This window comes from Brassica napus, chromosome A4 (genome assembly GCF_020379485.1).
Source record: "Brassica napus cultivar Da-Ae chromosome A4, Da-Ae, whole genome shotgun sequence".
Classification (NCBI taxonomy): Eukaryota; Viridiplantae; Streptophyta; class Magnoliopsida; order Brassicales; family Brassicaceae; genus Brassica; species Brassica napus.
In genome coordinates this window covers 16,842,040-16,864,176 of record NC_063437.1, presented here as the reverse complement: position 1 = coordinate 16,864,176, position 22,137 = coordinate 16,842,040, and the positions used below count along the sequence as shown (strand labels likewise).

At 32.7% G+C, this 22,137-nt stretch overlaps 5 protein-coding genes across 5 annotated transcripts; 3 read left to right on the top strand and 2 right to left on the bottom strand.

Annotated features, from left to right (window-relative positions):
* The first annotated feature begins 41 nt into the window (after nt 1-41).
* On the top strand, nt 42-2,453 carry LOC106450075 (LOB domain-containing protein 14-like). Its single transcript, XM_013891735.3, has 2 exons — nt 42-1,256; nt 1,405-2,453. The coding sequence occupies exons 1-2, from the start codon at nt 978-980 to the stop codon at nt 1,666-1,668; spliced, it is 543 nt and encodes a 180-aa protein (XP_013747189.1). The 5' UTR covers nt 42-977; the 3' UTR covers nt 1,669-2,453.
* A 100-nt stretch (nt 2,454-2,553) lies between these two features.
* On the top strand, nt 2,554-3,973 carry LOC111215378. Its single transcript, XM_048778374.1, has one exon. The coding sequence runs from the start codon at nt 3,234-3,236 to the stop codon at nt 3,444-3,446; it is 213 nt and encodes a 70-aa protein (XP_048634331.1). The 5' UTR covers nt 2,554-3,233; the 3' UTR covers nt 3,447-3,973.
* Nucleotides 3,974-3,991: 18 nt separating this feature from the next.
* LOC106450077 lies at nt 3,992-5,699 on the bottom strand. The gene has a single exon (XM_048778373.1). The coding sequence runs from the start codon at nt 5,333-5,335 to the stop codon at nt 5,117-5,119; it is 219 nt and encodes a 72-aa protein (XP_048634330.1). The 5' UTR covers nt 5,336-5,699; the 3' UTR covers nt 3,992-5,116.
* A 5,673-nt stretch (nt 5,700-11,372) lies between these two features.
* On the bottom strand, nt 11,373-13,091 carry LOC106447009 (delta-9 acyl-lipid desaturase 2-like). Its single transcript, XM_048778372.1, has 5 exons — nt 12,666-13,091; nt 12,397-12,537; nt 12,180-12,320; nt 11,972-12,078; nt 11,373-11,809 (listed from the first exon to the last, which is right to left on the bottom strand). Exons 1-5 carry the CDS (start codon nt 12,999-13,001, stop codon nt 11,611-11,613), a joined length of 924 nt encoding a protein of 307 aa, XP_048634329.1. The 5' UTR covers nt 13,002-13,091; the 3' UTR covers nt 11,373-11,610.
* Nucleotides 13,092-19,721: 6,630 nt separating this feature from the next.
* Nucleotides 19,722-21,863, top strand: LOC106447010 (probable transcription factor PosF21). The gene is made up of 6 exons (XM_013888855.3): nt 19,722-19,937; nt 20,074-20,693; nt 20,774-20,906; nt 20,982-21,066; nt 21,145-21,498; nt 21,579-21,863. The coding sequence occupies exons 2-5, from the start codon at nt 20,122-20,124 to the stop codon at nt 21,462-21,464; spliced, it is 1,110 nt and encodes a 369-aa protein (XP_013744309.1). The 5' UTR covers nt 19,722-19,937; nt 20,074-20,121; the 3' UTR covers nt 21,465-21,498; nt 21,579-21,863.
* Nucleotides 21,864-22,137: the final 274 nt, after the last annotated feature.

Here is a 22,137-nt window from a genome sequence, read left to right as displayed (position 1 = left end):
TGCAAACAGAATTATCTATGTAAAATTGTAAAGATAAACAATCAACACGTACCGTATTAGTTCTGGATTCATTTATGCTTTGTTTATTGCGTGGATCTCCAAAATCCTTTTCAGAATATTTCTAATCTTCACTAAACAAACACTAAGTCACAATCCACTATCACTAGTTCATTATTTTCTAATAATTTACCTTTTGAACTTAAAATTAATAATTTTTATCTTTGTTGATAATCATGATTGTCATGTGGGCTGGATAATGATGGGTCTATTTTTTTCTAGCCTGTAAAGTTTAATCAAAACTGATAGCATAGCAAATGTCTAAAATCTAGTTAGAATAATTTCATAGACTAATACTACCAACCTTTGTTTTGATGCAGGTTCGTCTAAACTTTCAAATAATGGAGAAAATCCTACCAATTGGCAGAAAAAGTAAACTAAACAAACATTAATATGAACATTTAAATAATTTACAAAAATCAAGTAAATAATGAATAAAACTATTATTTACCAATTGGAACAAAAAGGGAAATGCGTTTGGTTCATGTTTACTCATTGTTTTGTCCTATACGTCAACCAAATCTCTTAATCGATCGGATCTCAATATTAATATGTTCTCTCTCAAAATATTTTATAACATTCTCCTTCTCTAAAGGTTAAACACAATAACATGTTATAAAATGTAATTAAAATATATATTTTATAATGTATATATACTCAATGGAGGAAAATAATTAAGGTACATTTTTGTAATTGTACGCCATTACAGAGACAAACTTGTAAACTAGCAAATTGGGTTACTATATATATTTTGCGCACACACACAAAATATGATAAATGTACATAATAAATTCCAGCTTATTCCTTTTCTCTTACACTCTGTATAAACACTGCCATTCACTATATATAATCGTCAGTAGTAGTATTAATCTTCCTCCAAGATAGTAACTTGCTAACTAAAACTTGCATTTAATTTGAGAATGGGAGGTTTAGGTTCACCATGTGGAGCATGCAAGTTCTTGCGTAGGAAATGTATAGAAGGTTGTGTATTTGCACCATACTTTTGCTACGAAGAAGGGTCTTCTAATTTTGCAGCCATTCACAAAGTGTTTGGAGCCAGCAACTTCTCCAAGCTCATTTCTCATCTCCCTGATCAAGACCGATGCGATGCGGTACGAACCATCTCTTATGAGGCGCAATCTCGTCTCCATGATCCTATTTACGGCTGCGTCTCACAAATCTTCTCCCTGCAGCAACAGGTTTTTTCATCTTGTTATAGTGATTCATTTAATTATGACGAAAAAAGGAGGTTTTTCATATAAAATCAGTTTAAAGTAGACCAGTTTTATTCTTCATCATCTCTGGTGTACTTACAATTAGTTCTTTGAATTGCTTGTATATGTTAAGGTTGTTAGTCTACAAGCACAAGTGGTTCTTCTTAGAGAAGAAGCTTCTAGAAAGTTCCCTCAAGGGGATTGTAGTGAACAAGGGGAGTTTCTAGCTCAAGATACACCCCAGGATCTTCACAGTTGGTTTCACCAAGTAGTCTCGGACTCCAACCTTAACCAGATGAGTGATGTTGCATCAACGTCCATTGATCACGACGAGTCACTTTGCAGGTCAAATGAATTTATTTATTACCAGGAAGTCATGTTTCCATGGTCTGTGTGAGTACAAGTGACTAGTTTGCTAAAGAATGGGATAATCTTCTAAAATCTCTGTTACTATTGACTTTTTGAACGTGTTGCTTCTTTAATGATCCTTCATAGAAATAACATTAGATTTGAACGAGTGACCTAAAAGAGTAAATCTTAAAAATATAAACTTACAAAAAAGAAGGTTCTTCCATGTGTTTGATTTAGAACCACTTAAGTAACAGTACATATTTTAGTTTTACAAAATGATGGACTCAAATATGTGATTTTATTCAAAAAATAGTTAGATAAGATATTTTGTGAATGATAAAAAGGCTTTTTGGCTTTAGGCCACCACAACTACCGGCAGTGAATTTCATGCAACTTCAACCATACCATTCATTACTCATTAGGTCCAAAAGTCAGCACCTTTCTACCAACACCAAAGCAAGAATAACTGGTTTGTTTGATCAAAAAAAAAAAAAAAACTGGTTTGTTTACTGGACATGATTGATGTGATCAATATTAGCCGGCAAATGTGCACAGTGTGCGATTACACAGTGAGTGAGAATATCTGAGCGAAAAGAATTTTTACTTTCATATCAGCTTTTAGAGTATCAATCAGGTAAACTACATTTTTTTTACTCTTTTACTCTACATACTATTAAAAAAAAGAGTAAAACATTCCACCTTTTTCCCTTATTATGACTGTGAAAAAAAAAAAGAGAATTGCTCTAGCTTTTGCTTTTTTACTTTTATTTTATTCTCTATAAATTTTCCAGTCCTTTCAAACAGTTTAGATTACTCCTAGTTATTCGTACATTTACCGATCACATTCTACGTGTTAAGCCAAATATATGATACAACAACAAAATCAATTTTACATTTTCAAGTCCAAATATTTTTCTTAAAAATTACTCAGCATACAATATAATCAAAGTTTAAGTTACTGGTTAAAAAAAAAAAATCAAAGTTTAAGTTACTAAACATGGCCTATCCAGTCTTATTGAACAGGTTGTTTCCAATTTCAACCAACCGACAAAGTTAACACAAAAAAAATGATAAGATAAATACACATCGCTTGAACCCTGTTATACAGTACGAACCTATACAGTTACGACTTACGACCTAAGCAATGAGGCAGAAATATCAAGTTTCCTACCATTAATTACGGTAAACCAAACCGAATTCTAGTAACCAACTTAAACCGAATCACAACATTGCTATTATATTTTCCTCCTCATTTGCTTGAAATTCGCGGGACGCGATCTTCGGTGAGAGCCACAAAAACAAAACCTTGTTGTCCAAGACAGAAACCGTGTTGTGTTAACTTGTTTGATCCGTTTCATTATTTGTTTTTGGTTCAAATGTTGAAACCCAGTAATTTCTACGTAAAAGTCAAACCATATCAATATTAATTTCAATATATATATATATATATATATATATGTATCAACTCTAAGTGTCTAAGTGCAAGACAAATCGTAGGCAAAAAAAAAAAAATCGTAGACCTTACAAGTTAACTTTTGTTTCCTTCCTTCTTTTTTTTTGGTCAACGGACTTTTCTTTCCTTCTTTAGTTCAAAGAGACAACAAAGTGGTGATGAAGAAGCAAGTGGTCTTTGGAGTGATCTTGCTTGCACTCTTCTTGATTTTCATTAACGCCAAACAAGTAGAAGCCACAAGGCTGTTAGGAACCACCGTCGATAGTGAGATCCGGTCTGTGTTCCAGTCGTTGCAGAAGGGTACGGTTCCTGAATCCGGCAGGAACCGTTGCACTCATATCCCCAAAGGCTCGGGAAAGTGCCACGGATGAACACGCGCGTATATTTTGATCCCAATACTCAAACATATTTTGTTCTTGTATATATACGTAACCGTTCCTGTATACATATGTACTATAGCAAATATATGGTACACGTTTCATTGTTTTGTAGACTTTAGAAACAATTTGATAGTCAGTGACAAAAAAAAAAACAAAATTTGAAAGGAGATAAATTATTTGATTATTTTACAAATCATTGTTTATGTTTTGATAAACCGGAAGCCTACCATAAATTCAATAAAAAGGTTTTGTCTCTCTAGTGGTTATCAATTCTGATCAGCTTCAATTCAAGTACTAAAAAGAAAGTAACCAGTCTAAAGATTCCGGTAATGTTTATTCGGCGTAAGTGTCGTCAAACGCTCAATATTATTCGCAATCCGATACAGAGAACCGAGTCAGAAACCAAACCGGTTTAGATTGGTTTGATTCAAATGTTGTTCTTCCTAGGCGAGAGAGGTTCTTAAAACACTTAAACCTTCAACAATTTCGATTGAAGATTTTCCCGAGATTTGGGAGTATCCAAAACTCCAATATTGTTTTTTTTTTTTGAATGAATGTTAAATTTATTCATCAAAAAAGCCTGTATACAACCAAGTGCATCCTTTATACTCTAGGAGCTATACTAAAGATTTAACCAACATTTCAAAATAGTTAAAGCTATTATAATCTAGTTTGGAACCAAAACTGCATCAGCAACTCCATATCTCTTACTCCCCTCATTCTCAATACACTGATCTTGTTCCTAATCCCTTTATCAACCAGTTTCTGTAGAATCTGTAACGGCATTAGCTTTCCACCATGCTTTACCTTGTTTCTCTCACGCCAGACTGCATACAGGACCGCCTGAAGAGCATATCTGATACAGAACAAAGACTTCTTCTCTCTTGTCGCATCAAAACAAAGAACCCCAATATTGTTACCTTTCAAAACCAAATAATTAACTACTAGCACCAATGGTCTATAGGTAAATCATTTGGGTGACTATATCCTTGAGATCTTTAAAGACCCTTGTGCTATGGCACTAATGCAGGTTCTGATGTCACAGGAACGTTATGAAATCGCGGTATCTTGTGTGCGTAAATTTCCAGACAAAACATATCAGATTCATATGTTACTGTGAAGCAGGAAACTTAAATGAGCTTATTGTAGTTGCCGTCAAGGCCTGACTTTTTGTAACGTCTTCATCAAGAAGAGACGTCGGAAGGAAAAACCTCCAGCCACGAACGGTGTAAGTGGGAGTACACTGCCGTGAGAACAGCTTTTCCTTCAGACGCTGTATATAAAGCGTATGTTTGTGTCATTGTGTGTTATGTGATTGTTTTGTGGTAAAATTATAAAAGTCAAAATACTTGAATTATTTCACTGTATCGTCTACCTTTTCAAGCTGAAAAGTCCAATAAAGCTTCTTTTTAAAACAAACAAAAAAGGAAACTTTTTATTATTCCATTTGTTTCGGAAAATGCTATTTTCTTTACCAACTTAGTGACTAGCGGTAAAAAACATGTTTGTATTAATCAAATTACCGTTGATTACAATTCAATTGATATGAGACCAAATCTAAAGCTACTGTATAACTACGTATATGTAACTATGTACGTAACATACAAATGTTGCAAAAAGAAAAGAATCAAAGAATGATGAAGAAGTTTCGCGTGACAGCTTTAGCCGTGGCGGCACCTACCTGAACCGCCGCGAGGGATATGGGTGCAACCGTTCCTACCCGAGCCTCTAACCGGACCTCTTTGCAGCACCTGCAATAGCAGACTGATCTCATCGACGGCCATCGGGAAAGACCTTGTGGCTTCAACTTGCGTAACGTCCAAGACAACAACGAAAATGACAACTAAGATTATTACAAGCACTAATTGTCTCCTCATCATACTTAGATTTTTCTTCTCTTTGAATGAAAAATCAAAAAAAAAAAAAACAAAACAAAAAACAAGAAAGAGCTTTTTGATATTGGTTAGGGTCTTTTCTTGGTTTGTATGTGTATAATAAATGCGATGATGACTCTTATATATAGGGTTCTTGAGACGTCGTTGTTTGACTTGTGCAAGTTTCGTCTCGGTATGTTATGTTTATGCATACACACACCACGCATATATGAACTTTGACTTTTGACTTTACTTAAAAAGAATTGGTTTTCAATGTTTTGAACCAAACAGTAGGCTATTTGGAATAGAAAATTCACTTAGACACGGTTTGTCCAAGTCCACATGGGCTTTTTGCTAAAAAAAAAAACAAGACCGGGCCCTAGTTAGCTAGCTGCCTCTCTCTAAAGTCTAAACGAATTCTCTTATCCGTTTAGATTGGCTTGATTTCGGCTTGGTAGGTGATGATAAATTCTCTTCTTGTTGCATTAGATTGAAAATACATTCTTTTCAAGTTTGTAACATTGAAAATGATTTAGATAGAGTAATTTATTGATGAAAATCAAAAGTTTCTCTTATAACATTTACGGTCTATGGATTTGTTTGGGAACACAGGACGCTAAAACAACGGTTCAAATAGGCCAACACAATTAGAGTTGGTAAAAACATTGATATTTATTTGTTTGAATTTCTTGTACTACCATTTTTATAGCTTTGTAACGTTTAGATTGTAGTCACTTTGGTGAGATAGAGATAGTGTGGTACATGCATCCTCTATCGCAAAGTTAGCACAATACCATAAAATGCCTACATGTTAAATGTAATGGTCCAATTTAAACCATTTGTAAATAGATAAAAAAATAGAATTATAAATTAATATATTAGATTAGATCAAGTTTGAACTCACACGTCCGTGCAGATTATCTTTTTCTTTTATAAATGTATAACTTTGACATTATTTTAAATGTTTTAAATATATAATGTACATTCAAGTGTTATATATTGCGAAATTTTATAATTTTATTATTTAGATTTCTTAAATATATAATGATCTATTTTATATATTTAATTTTGTTATTAATTGTTTTTGTATAGAATACATTTTTAATATTAATTTAACTATACTATAAAAGTATATTTTTATAGTATATAACTAACTATTTTAGAAATGATGATATAATATGTTACCCACATCTGAATAAAATATGTTTAATTAAAATCATATAATATAGCAACTATATATTTATATAGCACTAAGCTATGAAAATTTTTAAAGGTTAATTATATTATAAAAATCATATAGTTGTATAACTATAATTTACCAATCATAAATTTATATTAATTGTCAAAATTGAAGCAATGTTGGTGTATATTTCTTACACACCACAACTATATACATCAACTCTATCTTTTTTAATGCTGATTTATTAGATCTTACAATTATGATATAGGAAAGATTACATAGACGATTCGACAACCGACAATACTACATGCCTTATGAAAACCTACGTCTAACTGCATCATCTGAGCCGTTCTATGAAGATCCACGCCTGGCCAGATTTACTTGCACCATGTTGAAGATCCCTTGCAAGCTTTTCCTCTGTAGTCTGCATAATTGTTTAATAAACCGCTCTCTCTGGGACTTGAAACCTGGATTTCCTGTAATCTGCAATAAATTGCATAGTCTGAGATTCGAACCCTAGACCTGGGTGTAGAAACCTTTAAACCTTAACCAATAGGCTACGGTGCTTCCACATACATCAACTCTATTAGGCTTTGGAAAATTTTAAATGCTAGAATAAATAAGAAACAACTAAATACAATGAAATGTCCATAGTTTTATGTGAAAATAAATGGTGAAAGTTTTACGGATGTATAGCAATAAAGATGAAATTAATGTTGTTAACCATAAAAATAGGAGTGACACGTTTGTAATATTGAAAATAAACTAAGGAAATTTCAAAAAAATCTTATTTTAAATGTATTGATATCTATTTTTAGTGAAATATAAATATGTCCAAGTTTTAAATGACAATATTTATAATTAGATTAAAAATAGGATTTTAAATTAATAGAATAGATGTGTCATGAGATTGGGGTAGAGGGTTTTAGTGTCGTGAGATTTTCTTGAAGTTTGACTTTTAATTGAAAAAGAAACTCGGCTATAAACATTTGAACAAACTCATGTTGGAATTAATCAAACAAGTTATACATGATTCACAATCCCAGTTTAAGCTTCTCGGATCCTTGAGCATGAGATTACGAGTGAGTGCCCGCGAGTAACGAGGTACTCGTAACTCGTCGTAACGAGAGTGTTGGCGTCAATGAGCATTATCCAATGACATACGCGTATGTGTAGCCCTGTATCCATTATCCAATACCACATAGTACACAAATTTATGTAATAATTTTCATGGTTTTCATACTTGCATGCGTTTGTAGGTCTACCAAACTAAAACACATTAAGAAAACAAGTTTAAAATACATATAGTTCGCTTTCACGGTCATGGTTCATGTGGCAATGTATTTCAGAACACTGATTATAAAGTCCTTTATCATATCATTTTAACAAATAGTTAAGTACACATTTCTATCTCGAAACATCCACTCCCAACAATATTTAGTAAATGTGAGAAATCGAACAGAAATCATAAAGCCGAAACAAAATTTAGGGTCCGTATAGCAATATGGAACAATTGCGGAACAATTGCATTGTGGTTTTAATAGTAATGAAAATATACTGATAAATACGTATATGCAAAGATTTTTGTTATCATTAACAGCGGCATGGTTTGTAAACATTCGGATCCTAATTTAATCTATGTATTTTCTCTTAATGTTTAATGTTTTAGAAACATTTGGTTTTAATAGTAATGAAAAAATATTTAATGTTTAGTCGGGAACTTTAAAAAAATTGGTAAAACTCGAGCAGAAAATAGTAAAATTTTAGGCGGGAATATTAGGTACAGTTTGAACGACTTCCTAGAAGTCGTCTAGAAGACTTGAAATCGTATGGACGACTTCCCTGCATCCAGAGAAGTCGTCTATGCCCTAAAAATAACCCAGAAACTAAATTAACTAACTAAACACTTCATAGAATCAACTTAAATTTAAAAAGAGTTTAATATATACAGAAATAGACACATATAGATAAAAAATTATTTTTTCAAAAAAAAAACATTTAAGCTTTCCAAAATCTAACTATAAGAATACATACAATACTACAACATATGTTGTCAAATCCTAAACCAAAGAATATCACGATTCACTACTTTCACTCATCTATGTAGAAAACAATTCAGTTTTATTATATCTTAATTTATATCACTTAAAACTGTTTATAATTACATGATTTTAATTTTTCATTTATCAAAATACTTTTACAAAATTTATAAATTGTTTTTAAGATCAATTATACCAGAAGATTTCCATGGACTTCGTATAGACGACTTACACTATGTCAGAAGACTCAGAAGACTTTTCGGAACTATATTCATAAAAATGAGTTCTAATTTTTTGTTTGGTCACAATAAACGGCTGTAGTTTTACAAGTCTTTTAGATTAGTTTTGCATTTGATTCAAATTTGGATGTAGTTTTGCATTTAGAATCAAGTTTTGAGTTCTGGCAAATCTTTCGTAAAAAGTGTCATGTTTCTTTTATATATCATTTGTAGGGCTGTTCAATATGGTAAAACCGAACCGAACAGAAATAGACAATAAGGTTTGGTTTTGGTATATACCATATAAACCGAATAGATATAATTTTATAAAAACCGTAGGATTTGGATATGGTTTGGTATATAACCGATTAAACCAAATAAACCGAACAAAACCGATTAAAAGTAGAAACATGTAAATATGTATCTATTTTATAACAATACATGAAAATCTATTTGTTACATAAGTTAAATTTGTGTAAATAACTATTACCATAATTTTATAGTAATAAAGAATCTTAATTTGTAAAACACTTGAACTATAATTAAATAACAATACATCACAATTTATACATCTTATTTTCTAAGTTTTCTTTTAAATCTTTTTGCTTTATTTTAGTCTTTCACTAAATTAATATGAAGATTATAAATTTGATGGACAATAATTAATGAAAAAATTTCACAACTTTTTTCTTATCTGTAAACAAACAGAGTTTCATGTTCAATTGAAAAAGTATGACTTTAATGAACACTAAATATGGAAGAATGAAAAAACTTTTCTTTCATATTTCTGTTTTGTTTCATATTTTTATTTTCAAAATTTAAAACTTTCATTTTAATTATAGATTTGATTATTTTATTTGATGATAAAAGCATTTTTGCTTTTTTGTTCATTTATTTAAACATGTATTATATTTTTAATAGATGATTGTGTTGACAATATGACTATAAAATTCATATAATATGATCTCAAACTAAATAATTATGTTCTTTGGTATAAAACCGAATAAACCGAAAACCGACGGTATATAAACCAAACCGAACCGAAGTAAATATAGATTTAGAATGGTAGTTATATTTTACTAACCGAAATATCAAAAACCGAAAAAAACGGAATCTAAACCGAACCGATATCCGGATTGAACACCCCTTATTCATTTGCCTTATTAAGTATTTGATCCATTAACGAAAAAGAAGAGTGCCGACTTCAACGTGATATTGAAGTAAAATAAAAATTTAAAAGAGAATGTGATCAAAATAGTCTTTGATACTGTGTAAGATTTTTATTTTTTTGACATACACTGTATAAAAGCCAACAACAAACTCCAGAAACCAATGTATCTCGCCTTTGAAAAAAGTGCATCTCTGCTTTTCTTCTTTCACAACCTTTATCTCGTGTACGTATGTGAGTTAGTAGAAACACATGTATTTTTTTTTTTTTTTGCCATCTAGTGATATTTAAAGGGACTAAAGCCCAAAATACAAGAACATAAAACCCAAACATGGGATCCAAAAACCATACATTCAACCATAGACTAAACCCTAAAGGCCCAACAATGGCCTATAATACAGGCAGACCCAAGACTGGCCCAGGACAAAACCCTTCCGGATAAAAAAACGCAGCACTAAAACACGTGATGAACACGCGTCGATTCTGAAATGAGTACAGAACACGTGTTGAAACCTCACCAAGCGAGTTACACGCGTCGCACATTCACCGCGTCTTCACCGCTAAGAGTCACCACCGGAGACCGTCGAACGGCGCTTCACCGGGACACCGAAACACACGCCGGTCAACAACCGACGTCTCACCGGAAACACCAAATCCACCACCACCACCTACGGCCGAGCTCCTTTCACGGAGAGCTTCCATCGAACTACATCGAAATCTCATCCTGAGCCTCCAAGCCGCTAATCACGGGATTAAAGAAATCCCACATCTCCTCTTGTTTGTCGTCAACACCATCGAAGAGAATCACTCGATCTATTCGAGATCTCTTCAGAGGGGACCAAACCAGAACACATGAATCATGAGTCACACCCTTGAGGAAAGGGGTGACAATCAAACCCGACGGCGCAAGGCGCAGAGCCTCCACACCTCAGAGTCGTAAGCCGGCGAGAAACGGAGCCAGAGAAGCCTCCTTCTCCCGAGAACAGAGCCGGCGAAGCCTGCATAAGGAGCATCGGCTTCCCAGATTCGAAATCCAAGAAACGGGAACCGTCGATAGAGCACCGCGAAAGCTTCATCTCGTCTTACAGAAGAGAGAGAAGTCTCGGTCTCCGTCCGGGCCTCATTTTGATAGTAGAAACACATGTATTATTCTAACAGAGACGAACTGTCATATTAAAATATCATACACACTCAATAAAAAATAATATACTCGAAATCCAAAAAGGTTAATTGTCTTTTGCTTTTCTTCTTTTACAATTTTTATTACATGTTCTCTAGTAAATGACGATTAGATATCATACACTCTCAATAAAAATAATATACTCGAAATCCAAAAAGGTTAATTGTCTTTTGCTTTTCTTCTTTTACAATTTTTATTCCATGTTCTCTAGTAAATGACGATTAGATATTTTTAGACACATAATAAAAGCAGTTCACATAGACAAAGGGAGATCAGCCTCCCCACTAAGGATTTATAAATTATAAGTACCAAATCACGACAAATATCTTAATTAACTTGTTCCAACACAAACACATCGGAAACGTTCATTGAGTTTACCCAAAACTTCAAAAGTAAAATAAATAAAATAAAATAAAAACAATAAACTCTTTTAGGATTAGAAATTATTCTAATTACATAGAATTAATCTCTCTTTTTCTTTTTGTTTTCCCGCAGTTCAACGAACAATAGCCATACGACGTCGCTGAGATTCCGTTGGCAGTTTCACGTCATATGCTAAACCGATAATCTCAAGAAACCGGACAATGTACCAGGAAATGTCGATTTGCCACCATTCAAGTCCTTGTCTAGCCGACGACTCGAAAGCATGGTGATTGTTGTGCCAACTTTCTCCAAATGAAAATACCGATAGCCACCTTCGAAAAGACAACAACAACAACAAGAAAACAAAATAAAGTTTAACAATAATGCGTCTTTGGTCCCATTAGCTGTCCACAATTCACGTGTAGATAAATATTTTTGGAATGCGACAGATATGATATTCGATTATTCTTGATTCACAACAAACATTTACATACCAAACATTACGAGAAGTGTCATTTGTCTTCCAAGTTCGAGTGCCCCAGACATGGCATAGTGAGTTTATGAGACAAGTCACGTGCACCTCCAGTGCTGCTCCTACCCCCTGGATCACCCATCAGTCAATTATAATTTAATGCTATAATATACTAGTACGACAGTATTTTATTTTCATCGAAAACAAGAGAGAGGGAGATTCAATGTTACCATTCCCCAAGTAACGAAGGACATGCCACCGAGGTAGAAGAGAATGATACCAAGTCCTAGAATGTGAAACAGCACTGTCTTTTGAAGAAACCTATAGAACCATTGCCTCTTCAAATCGTCCACGTTTGTTCTTCTTCCACACTACATTCATTCATTCAAACATAATGATTTAGATCTTGTCGTTATAACAAACGACTTATAAAATATTGAAAATCACCTTTGTAACGAGATATGCGGAATCATAAATCCATAGGAGATGACTAAACCAAAAGCCTTCCTTAGGGCTATGTGGATCTCGTTCTGAATCCGTGAATTGGTGATGATATCGATGAGTGCTCACCCAATCAATCGGATCTCCCTATTAAAAAAAAAAGAATTATAATCAATAAAAATAAAAGATACTACTAATTAATATTAAGATCTAAAGATCTATTGGACCAAATTGAGTAAATAATGAAAATTATAATTTAGTTTATTGATATGGACCTGAATGGCGAGAAGGGCACAATAGGCCAAGAGATACTCGAGCCATTTAGGGACTTTGAAACTCCGGTGAGCCAAGTTCCGGTGATACGACACCGTAATACCGAGACCACCAATCGTATAAAACAAAAAGGTAACCCAAAGTGCTGACCAGCTGAAATAGAACGGAGCCAAGAGAGCCATCGAATGCACAAACAATGAAGCCGTGAGTTTGAAATAATCTAATCTCCTCCACTTTCTCCCCCAAAACGCCCATCTCTGCTTCCTCTTCTCCGCCTCTTTCTCCGGTGATGAAGGATCTTTCCGATGGTTCTCCTCCACCGTAGTTGTCACCGACATCTCTAGATATCCTTTCTTCTTTTTAGGTTTCTTTCTTGTTGAACAACCTTTTTTCTAGAGGAATGAAGAATGGTGAGGAGAATAAAAGTGAAGCGTTCCTTGTGATTTATAGTATCGTGAAAAAACTATATTACCGCAACAAAAATCGTATGAATCAGTAAAATAATAAATATCATGATATTTGTTTTGGACTTTGACACGTTAGGCGCTAAGGTGTAACTTACATGCACTAGTGCCTAGTGGTATATTTCTTTCCTTTATTTGACGAGAATATATATTCTTTCTTTTTTTTTTGACGAGAATATATTTTCTTTCTGTTGAACAGAAAAAAAATATATATCCTTTCTTTATTTGACGAGAATATATATTCTTTCTTTTTTTTACGAGAATATATTTTCTTTCTGTTGAAAAAAAATATATATATATTCTTTCTTTTTGATTAAATATTTCTCTTTCTAACCACTAAAATATTTATTGTTTTAATTTTATGAGATTAGTAACGTAAAAGTTATTTTTAGATGCCAAAGTATAGAAAATGGTGACACACGGCTTTAAAATAAATTTTTGTTTTTTATTTAGTGCTGATAATAATGTAAAAGTTATTTTTAGATGCCAAAGAATAGAGGAAATGGTGACACAGGGCTCGATATTCCTTGACTTATTCTTCTAACTGTTGATATACATTGCTCTATGGATGTACGTGATTACAGGCAAAAATAACGTTTGGTAGCTGGAAACAGTTATCGAATTTCTGAGTTTTATTTTTTGTTTCTTAAAAATAAAAATTCGAATAAACCCAACTGACTACTACTGAGCATATACCTTTTCTTTTTGTAACAAAGCATATGCTGTTTCGAATCGGTTCTTTTACAATTATTTTATTGGAAAAATATCTAAATACACAGATTAAGTCCCCAGGTTGTAGATGTACACCACCAACTCATTGTCTCGATACAAACATTTATTAATTTTCGTTGACAACCAAAATTAATATTCGTTATCTCATTCCAATAATACATTACTTTGTGTTGTTCCGTTTTAGTACCAAGTCAAACCGTACATAAAGTTTCCATATCCAGGTCATAAATATATGATCATTCCACCGAGGGCATGACTGTTTTTTCCAGTAGCACCTGCAAATGCAACTATTGCGGATAGTAGTAGTTGTCGGCGTATTGCAACAATCACTCAAATCGTTCTAAACCGTTCTAAACCTTATAAATTCAAAAGTTGTTTCCAGTTAGCGTTTACGGTTATGGACGGTTGTGAGATGATAATTTTTTTCTCCATTTTTTTAAATAATATAAATACAAAATAAAATATTCAATAAAAAATTAAATTGGAATTAAAAAAATACTAAATATATCTATTATATTTTAATTAATATTATCACATTTAAAAAATGAAAATATTTTCTATAATTTTTTAAAATTTAAAATTATTACTTTCTAAATATAATTTTTATATTGATTATAATATTATGATTTTTAATATTTTATAATTATATAAAATGTAAATATCGTTAATTTATTATTTAACCGTTGATGTATTTGGTAGTTAACCAGCCATAAATATCTTGCAAATGCACTAATTTCTAATCGCAGAACCAGTCGTACAAATCTCTTAAAAACGCTAGAAACTGCAATTACCCACATCCTCAAACTTTCGCAACCACTTCGTTTGAACCAGTCAGACCCTTAATATACAGATTCATATATGTAAACAAATATACACGATCTCTACAAAAATGAAATTTGACCATCCATACCATACTTGCTCGACATTTTTCGAATATTGAATTAAAAAACAAAATAAAATAATATCCATTATCATTTCTTAGCATATATAAAAGCGAATCATTGTTTCATATTATTAGTTTGGATTTGCGTTGCATGTAAACGAGGCCGTGAAAAGTATTTAACCTGTAATTTTAAAAATTACTAGATCTTGATTCGCAAAACCATGGATGATTATTTTTATTTGTATAACATAATTATTTGCTTTATGTGACTAATTGTAAATAACTAATTATTTTATATAACATTTTAAAATACAATAATTTTATAGTTCACATACAATAATGTTTCTTTTTCAGTGATAGCATATTTTATATTATGTGATACAAAATTCTGAATTGAAATATATTATTGGTTAAGGATCAAAATTTTAATTGAAAATTATTATATTAAATTAATATCACAAATTTAATATAAAATTCTACATGATTTTAGTTATAATTACAAAATTAATTAGATATTGAAAAAGTTTTTTTATTTAAAATGAAATATACATTTAAGTTTTAAATAAACACGAAATTAACAAATATTTTATAAAAAATATTAGGTGAAAATGAAATATACATTTATCTAAATAAATACAAAATTAATTAAATATTTAAAAAGTTTATTTTAATGAAAATGAATAATATATTTATATTGTAAATAAAAAGATATGAAAAGATTTTATTCATATACAATTTCAGAGAAAATATATGAATATCTGTTTATTTTTGTTTTATAATAATTAAAAATAATTCATTTATTTATAAAAAATATAATTTAAATAAATTTCTAAAGGGTGGTCCAAATAAAAAAAATCACACATGAACTAAGTCATGATTTCTATTTTAATATATAAGATTTAGAACAAGATCTAATTTGGCAGCTCAATTGGTTTAAGCGTAGGCGTTGTGTCATTGTGTTCCTCGGTTTGATTCTAAATTTGACCATCCATACCATGATTGTTCGACATTTTTTGAATATGGAAATTAAAAAAAGAATAAAATAAAATTCATTAGGATTTCTTAGCATACATAAACGAGGTAATTTTAAAAATCATTTGGCAGCTCAATTGGTTTAAGCGTATGCATTTGTGCTATTGTGTTCCTGGGTTCGATTTACCGTGAGAAGAATACTTTACGCCAAAATAATATAGTACATATCGGGTTTTAGACCTAAGGGATTAAGTGTCTTGACCAGAACCTCCAGATAATTAAAAAAAATATATATATTTCGTAACACAAAATAAACTGGAACAAAATCGAAAATATAAATACTTTACCTATTTGGGCATATTTAGATTTCAAGTAGTTGAACTCATGTATTGTTTATTAAGCTTTTTATGTTTTCAATAAATTAATAACTTTAGACTTGCAACTTCAGTAACAAAAAAAAACACTTATGGTTGCAAGATTGTACACAAGTAAAGCCTTTTCTCGAAAAAAGAAGAAGATTGTACGCAAGTAAATAATAACGTATTTTACTGTGACCTTTTTTGTAGCCTATAGTGATATATCGCTATCAATACACACTTTAAAGTAAAATTATTTTAAAAATTGTAAAGAGAGATATTATTTTAGTAACCTTGGGGCCCTTTGTCTTATTGTTCATATCTTTTAGTAAAAATGAAATTGAAACCATAAGTAAAATATAATGTATGTCGAATCAAAGATAAGTTTTATTAACTATAAGATCGTAACTTTCACATGTTAAGATCTGTTATGTAGACATAATCATGTGGCAGAACTATGAGCTCTTATATATAATTCAAACTATTTTGTTGCGAGTGTAGTTCATGACAATTTATATAACAATTATATGTGTATACTCAAAAAGAAAAATCAATAAATCATCACGTTTGAAATGTTCCAACAATCCTAGATCCTCGGTTTTGGATCTTGAAAAAGTAACCTTCAGATTAAACACAAAAATGGAGATCAGAGCCTCGCGAACTCCGGAAGTCGTAAGACGACAGAAATATACTAAAAGCTAAAATCAAATGAGTACAACATTGTCAGTACCCTACAAGAACAGCGTGCAGAGTGCACTTGCTTTAATTATAGCATCTACAAATATACTTCAATATAAGACTTTTCCCAATATGTACCAATACATAAGTAGTCCCTACATCAAAATCACAGCAGCAAATTTATTTAATTGGGTTAGCTGTAAACTTCATTAGGTCGTGGGCAAGTGAGAAAGGTAGTTAAGCATTGTTATTAACGATTAACGAGCATTTAAATAAGAGATGAAAAGCAAACAAATAAAATAATCATGTGGTTTCCGTCATTTTGATTAAAACCATTGGCCGATTCCTTTGATGCATTACTAAACAAATGGTGGGCAAAGCTGATCTAGAAGATGTTAACATTGACACAGACAGTTTATTAATTAAGGAGATCTGATCTGCAAACTCTAGTACTATAATTTTGAATACTAGGATTTTGGAGCAGGTAAATGTATCATCACATTGCTACACATCTTAAGATTTATGTTTAACTCATAACTGATATTAAAAAACAACTGTGATCGTTTTAAAGAAGAAAAATAATATCAGAAAACAATTGTGCAAGTTCATGTTTTGAGATAGTCTGGTAATTAGTTTAGTTGTTTTAGTGATAAAATAGGTCTGCATTTGATCTTTTGAATTGCTTTGGAAATTATCGTCCGAAGTCCAACCAAGACTGAAAAGAAGTCATATAGTTCTGTTACGTACTTATAGTTTTTGAAAATCGTCTAGATACTTTTTTAAGGATTTTTTTTCTGGATACATAGTTTTTGAGTGACAGTTTCCTAAGAAAAAAAAATCGTGAGGCAGATAAAACTTATTATATCTCAGACAGTCAGGCCTTCTAACTTGTTAATATAGTACTTATACTCTAAAAACAAAAAAAAATGATCGTAACATGTGTGCAGAGATATAAAATTATAAGAAAAAAAAAGTTTAGAATTGTAAATTATGCGAATCGTCCATGATGACGATTTAACTAGTAGCTCGTCAGAGAAGTCACTGACCACTAGTCGATATACTTTCTCAATATAACATCTTCATCCCTCATTTTCATTTTATCAGTCATAACATGCGAATATATTAACTAATTACATGGGTGGTTACAACTTCCACTTAATCTCGTCTGATCAAGAAGACAACGTGTTTCATATAGTAAAATTTTGCAGAGATAATTCACGGGTGTTACTTGAATGATCTTACATGTTTGATTTTGGATCATTATTCGCTTATGTCTCGTTTTACTCTGGAACGAATCTAAGAGTTAACAAAAAAAATTATATCTCGACATCATATCGTTTAAGAATATTTTTTCTAAATCGTGTTTCTCTTCATTTCTTTATTTAAAATTGTTTGTATTACAATCGCAGTTTTGTTTTCTAGCTCCTAAAATTATAATCATAGTTTTAGTGAAACACTGAAACTAGAGCCATTTTTACTACTTATCTGACTATGCTATTCATTTTTCGATTCTGTTACATATTTTGTCACGTACATTGGCACATGTGGATGTAAGTATTCATGTTTACGAAAAATAACATTTTCAATTAATACACATTGTACCCATGCAAGTTTTAAAAAATTGAAGTATATTTTTTTGTTTCATCATACTGGTTAATAAATTTTGGAGTACAAGAAGCAGTTACGTCCTACGGATAGTTACATGCATCACTCGGAAGTACATAACTAATCAATTCCAAAATTCTCTATACGATACCTGTCCGTCAAGAGCTTTAATCTTAAAACGTCGATTACTTGGCTCGATCGGTAGCTTGTGAAAGATAAACTTCACATTATCGTGCTAATCCCAGCCCACACGATGATACAAATAATCACCGGTATTTAAAGACCAGTAACATCAAAGGTTACGAAGGTACGAGAGGAAAAATATTTTGAATTTCATGAACGATTCTTGAATCAAGTGACTTTAGTGCTATTGTTGATTTTCTTTTACAACAATTAAAACTACTCTATGATAACACTACCGGTTCGGATAACCAAACCGGAGGCGTCGATATATAACATAGCAGATGGAGAATTCCTCGCACCACATGCAAGCTTGTCCGACCATGTATTTTGTACTAGTGCTGGGAATATGAACCACTATCTGCAGGCCCCGCCCCGTTTGACCCGCTGTAGGGCGGGTGCGGGTCGAGTGATTTGAAAATTTTGGTTCGCGGGCGGGTACGTGTTGAGTGATTTTTATGCGGGGCAGGTGCGGGTCAGCCAAAATTCAGTGCGGGTATCTTCCAACTCACAAAAATTAATTTTTTTTTTAAATCTTATTATTAAATAAAAAGTTTTAAAAATTATTTAATTTTAGTTATAAATAGATTAATATTTATTATTTTTAATAAAAATTATTTAAAATATTAAATTTTATTGTTATTTTTAATAAAACAATAATTAAAATTTAAAAGTTTATTATTTTTTAATAAAAATATTTAAATTAACAATTTTTATTATTATTAATATTATCTGCGGGTCTAGTGGATCACCCGCAGGTTTAAGTGGGGTGGTCTGAATTTTTTTTTTTTGCGGGTCAAATTTTTTGAGTCAAAAAAATCAGTCAATCCGCGAGTTGACGGGTCAAGCGGAACGAGTTTGATCCGCAATCCAGCTCTATTTTGTACCCATGGAATATATTTGATCTTGAAATTAGGGAAGAAAATTTTACTACGGCTGCATTCTTCCATATGGCCATGGTATTGTTGATGAGAATTGATTTTCAAAGGACTTGAGAATCATGAGTTTGTAAATTGACGAAAATATCTTTCAAAAAAAGAGAATTGACCAAAATAATATCAATGCTCTAGAAAAAGAATATGCTCCAACATTTTGGATCATGTGGGCTTTACGGCCCATAACATGTTCAAGGGGCCCAGGTCCAAAGCCCGGTGGGGACAAATTGACAATGCTCATCGTGTTTATGTAATGAAACTCTCTGTTTCCCAAACGGGAATGGCGGAACACGCCAAAACGACGCGTTTTTAAGATTCCATTACCAAAATACGCAGAGATTGTGCGCATACATGACATTGATCTCTTGTAAGAATCGCATTCACTTCTTCCGCCATATTCAATCTTCCTCTGCTGCATCTACTTGGGGTGGTTTCTGGAGCCTACTACAGCTAATTTAGATCTGTTTGTGTAAGTTTGTCTCACAAAGTCTCCTCCTTTGATCTACTTTCAATCAAAGCTCTCCTCTTTTGATTCAGGGCTAGCATAAAAACTTGTCCTTTTCCATGATTGCTTCACTGTTGTTAAGTTATGATCTGATTTGCAGGTTAGTTGCGTTTGGTTAAAGTCAGTTAGAGTAGAGAGTTATAGAAAAATGGATAAAGAGAAATCTCCAGCACCACCTTGTGGAGGTGGAGGTCGTCTCCCTCCTCCATCTCCCTCAGGTCGCTCCTCACCCTTCTCAGACGCTAACAGGTTGAGCCACGATATGAGCCGTATGCTAGAACACCCGCCTAAGAAGATTGGTCACCGTCGAGCTCATTCGGAGATCCTCACTCTCCCTGATGACTTGAGCTTTGATTTTGATCTTGGTGTGGTTGGTGGTAGTGCTGATGTGCCTTCTTTCTCCGATGACACTGAAGGAGGAGACTTGATGTCTATGTATCTTGATATGGATAAGTTTAACTCTTCTACTGCTACTTCCTCGGCTCAAGTGGGGGAGCCGTCAAGAACTGCTTGGAAAAATGAGTCGGTGATGCCTCAGAATAGTTTTGGTGAAAGGCCGAGAGTTAGGCATCAGCATAGTCACTCTATGGATGGATCTTTGAACATTAGTGAGATGCTTGTGTCTGGAAATGAAGATGATTCTGTAGTTGATGCCAAGAAGTCCATGTCTGCTGCTAAACTCGCTGAGCTTGCTCTCGTCGATCCAAAACGTGCTAAGAGGTATTGAGGAGTCCCTTGCTTGATTATCTTATCTTAATGCAAACTGGAACATGATTTGTGTTTTGTGTGTCATACAATAGGATATGGGCAAACAGGCAGTCCGCGGCAAGGTCAAAAGAAAGGAAGACGAGATACATATTTGAGCTTGAGAGGAAAGTGCAGACTTTGCAAACAGAAGCTACAACTCTCTCAGCTCAGCTGACTCTCTTACAGGTTGGTTTTCAAGTCAGTCTACTCTATTTTTTCTAGGTTTTAAAAACGTTTACTCTTTTCGTTCTGTTTGTTCAGAGAGATGCAAATGGTTTGACTGTTGAAAACAACGAGCTGAAGCTGCGGTTGCAAACAATGGAGCAGCGGGTTCAGTTGCAGGATGGTGAGGCTCTTTTATCACAAAACACTTTACTTCCCCCACTTTGAGAAATTTTAACACTACTCTTGTCTTTTGGCACAGAACTAAACGAAGCTCTTAAGGAGGAAATCCATCATCTGAAGGCGCTGACTGGCCAAGTTGCCTCAAACGGTGCATCATCAGCGATGAACTATGGTTCGTTTGGATCAAACCAGCAATTCTATTCCAACAATCAGACAATGTTAGCCGCACAACAGCTCCAGCAACTGCAGATTCATTCACAGAAACAGCAACAACAACAGCGGTTTCAGTTTCAACAGCAACAGCAGCAGCAGTTTCTGCATCATCGCCTTGGACAGCAGGAGCAACAAAATGGAAGTGCGGAGATGAGAAAACAGAAGCCAGACCAGATGGAGAGCTGAGAAATAATGAATACTATGTGCACTTTAGTGAGAGGTATATCCATCCATCCATCCATTGCAGTCTATGAATACTTGCATTATAGGGCTTTAGCTGATGAGTGACTTGACCTACAGGGTATTGGTGTTGTGTGCTAAGCAGAAGCCTTTAGGTACATCATTGAAGAGTACATATGGATAGCCCAAAGAAACATTGCATTTGGTCACGGAGACTGGGTCCTTGTGTCAATTTTATTACATAAAAAGTTGCTAATTTGTTATAAATCATAAAATATAACTATTGTTGCCAACATCATGTTTGATGTATATTTATTTTCTCAATGCTTTTTGTAATATATATATATAACATTTAGACTATGTTATACATCAAAATTTCATATTTGATTGACATAATTTTTTATCCACAGGCTTAGTAAGAGATTTGAAGTTCTTATAGCACATAAAGCAAACATACAATCTAACAAAGAGTATGCTACTTACTTTTATTATTAAAATTAGTCTTGGTAAATATCAAAATCATTTCATTAAATACTACTATGATAGGATGATGAAAGCCACATGATTAGTCAACACCAACTCCATCTAGAGATTGTTATGATCTTTAAGAACATTTGTCTTCTTACAAAATATGCAACGATCAATACAGACCGCAAAAAAAACATTCAGCCGACTATTT

What these genes read in the sequence shown, in the direction of transcription:
- LOC106447010 (XM_013888855.3), top strand. Translation starts at nt 20,122, where the DNA reads ATGGATAAAGAGAAATCTCCAGCACCACCTTGTGGAGGTGGAGGTCGT. An exon ending in GATCCAAAACGTGCTAAGAG is followed by an intron (nt 20,694 to 20,773) that starts GTATTGAGGAGT and finishes GTCATACAATAG; the next exon opens with GATATGGGCAAACAGGCAGT. An exon ending in GCGGGTTCAGTTGCAGGATG is followed by an intron (nt 21,067 to 21,144) that starts GTGAGGCTCTTT and finishes CTTTTGGCACAG; the next exon opens with AACTAAACGAAGCTCTTAAG.
- LOC106450077 (XM_048778373.1), bottom strand. Translation starts at nt 5,335, where the DNA reads ATGATGAGGAGACAATTAGTGCTTGTAATAATCTTAGTTGTCATTTTC.
- LOC111215378 (XM_048778374.1), top strand. Translation starts at nt 3,234, where the DNA reads ATGAAGAAGCAAGTGGTCTTTGGAGTGATCTTGCTTGCACTCTTCTTG.
- LOC106450075 (XM_013891735.3), top strand. Translation starts at nt 978, where the DNA reads ATGGGAGGTTTAGGTTCACCATGTGGAGCATGCAAGTTCTTGCGTAGG. An exon ending in TCTTCTCCCTGCAGCAACAG is followed by an intron (nt 1,257 to 1,404) that starts GTTTTTTCATCT and finishes GTATATGTTAAG; the next exon opens with GTTGTTAGTCTACAAGCACA.
- LOC106447009 (XM_048778372.1), bottom strand. Translation starts at nt 13,001, where the DNA reads ATGTCGGTGACAACTACGGTGGAGGAGAACCATCGGAAAGATCCTTCA. An exon ending in CCGCATATCTCGTTACAAAG is followed by an intron (nt 12,321 to 12,396) that starts GTGATTTTCAAT and finishes GAATGAATGTAG; the next exon opens with TGTGGAAGAAGAACAAACGT. An exon ending in CCTTCGTTACTTGGGGAATG is followed by an intron (nt 12,079 to 12,179) that starts GTAACATTGAAT and finishes TGGGTGATCCAG; the next exon opens with GGGGTAGGAGCAGCACTGGA.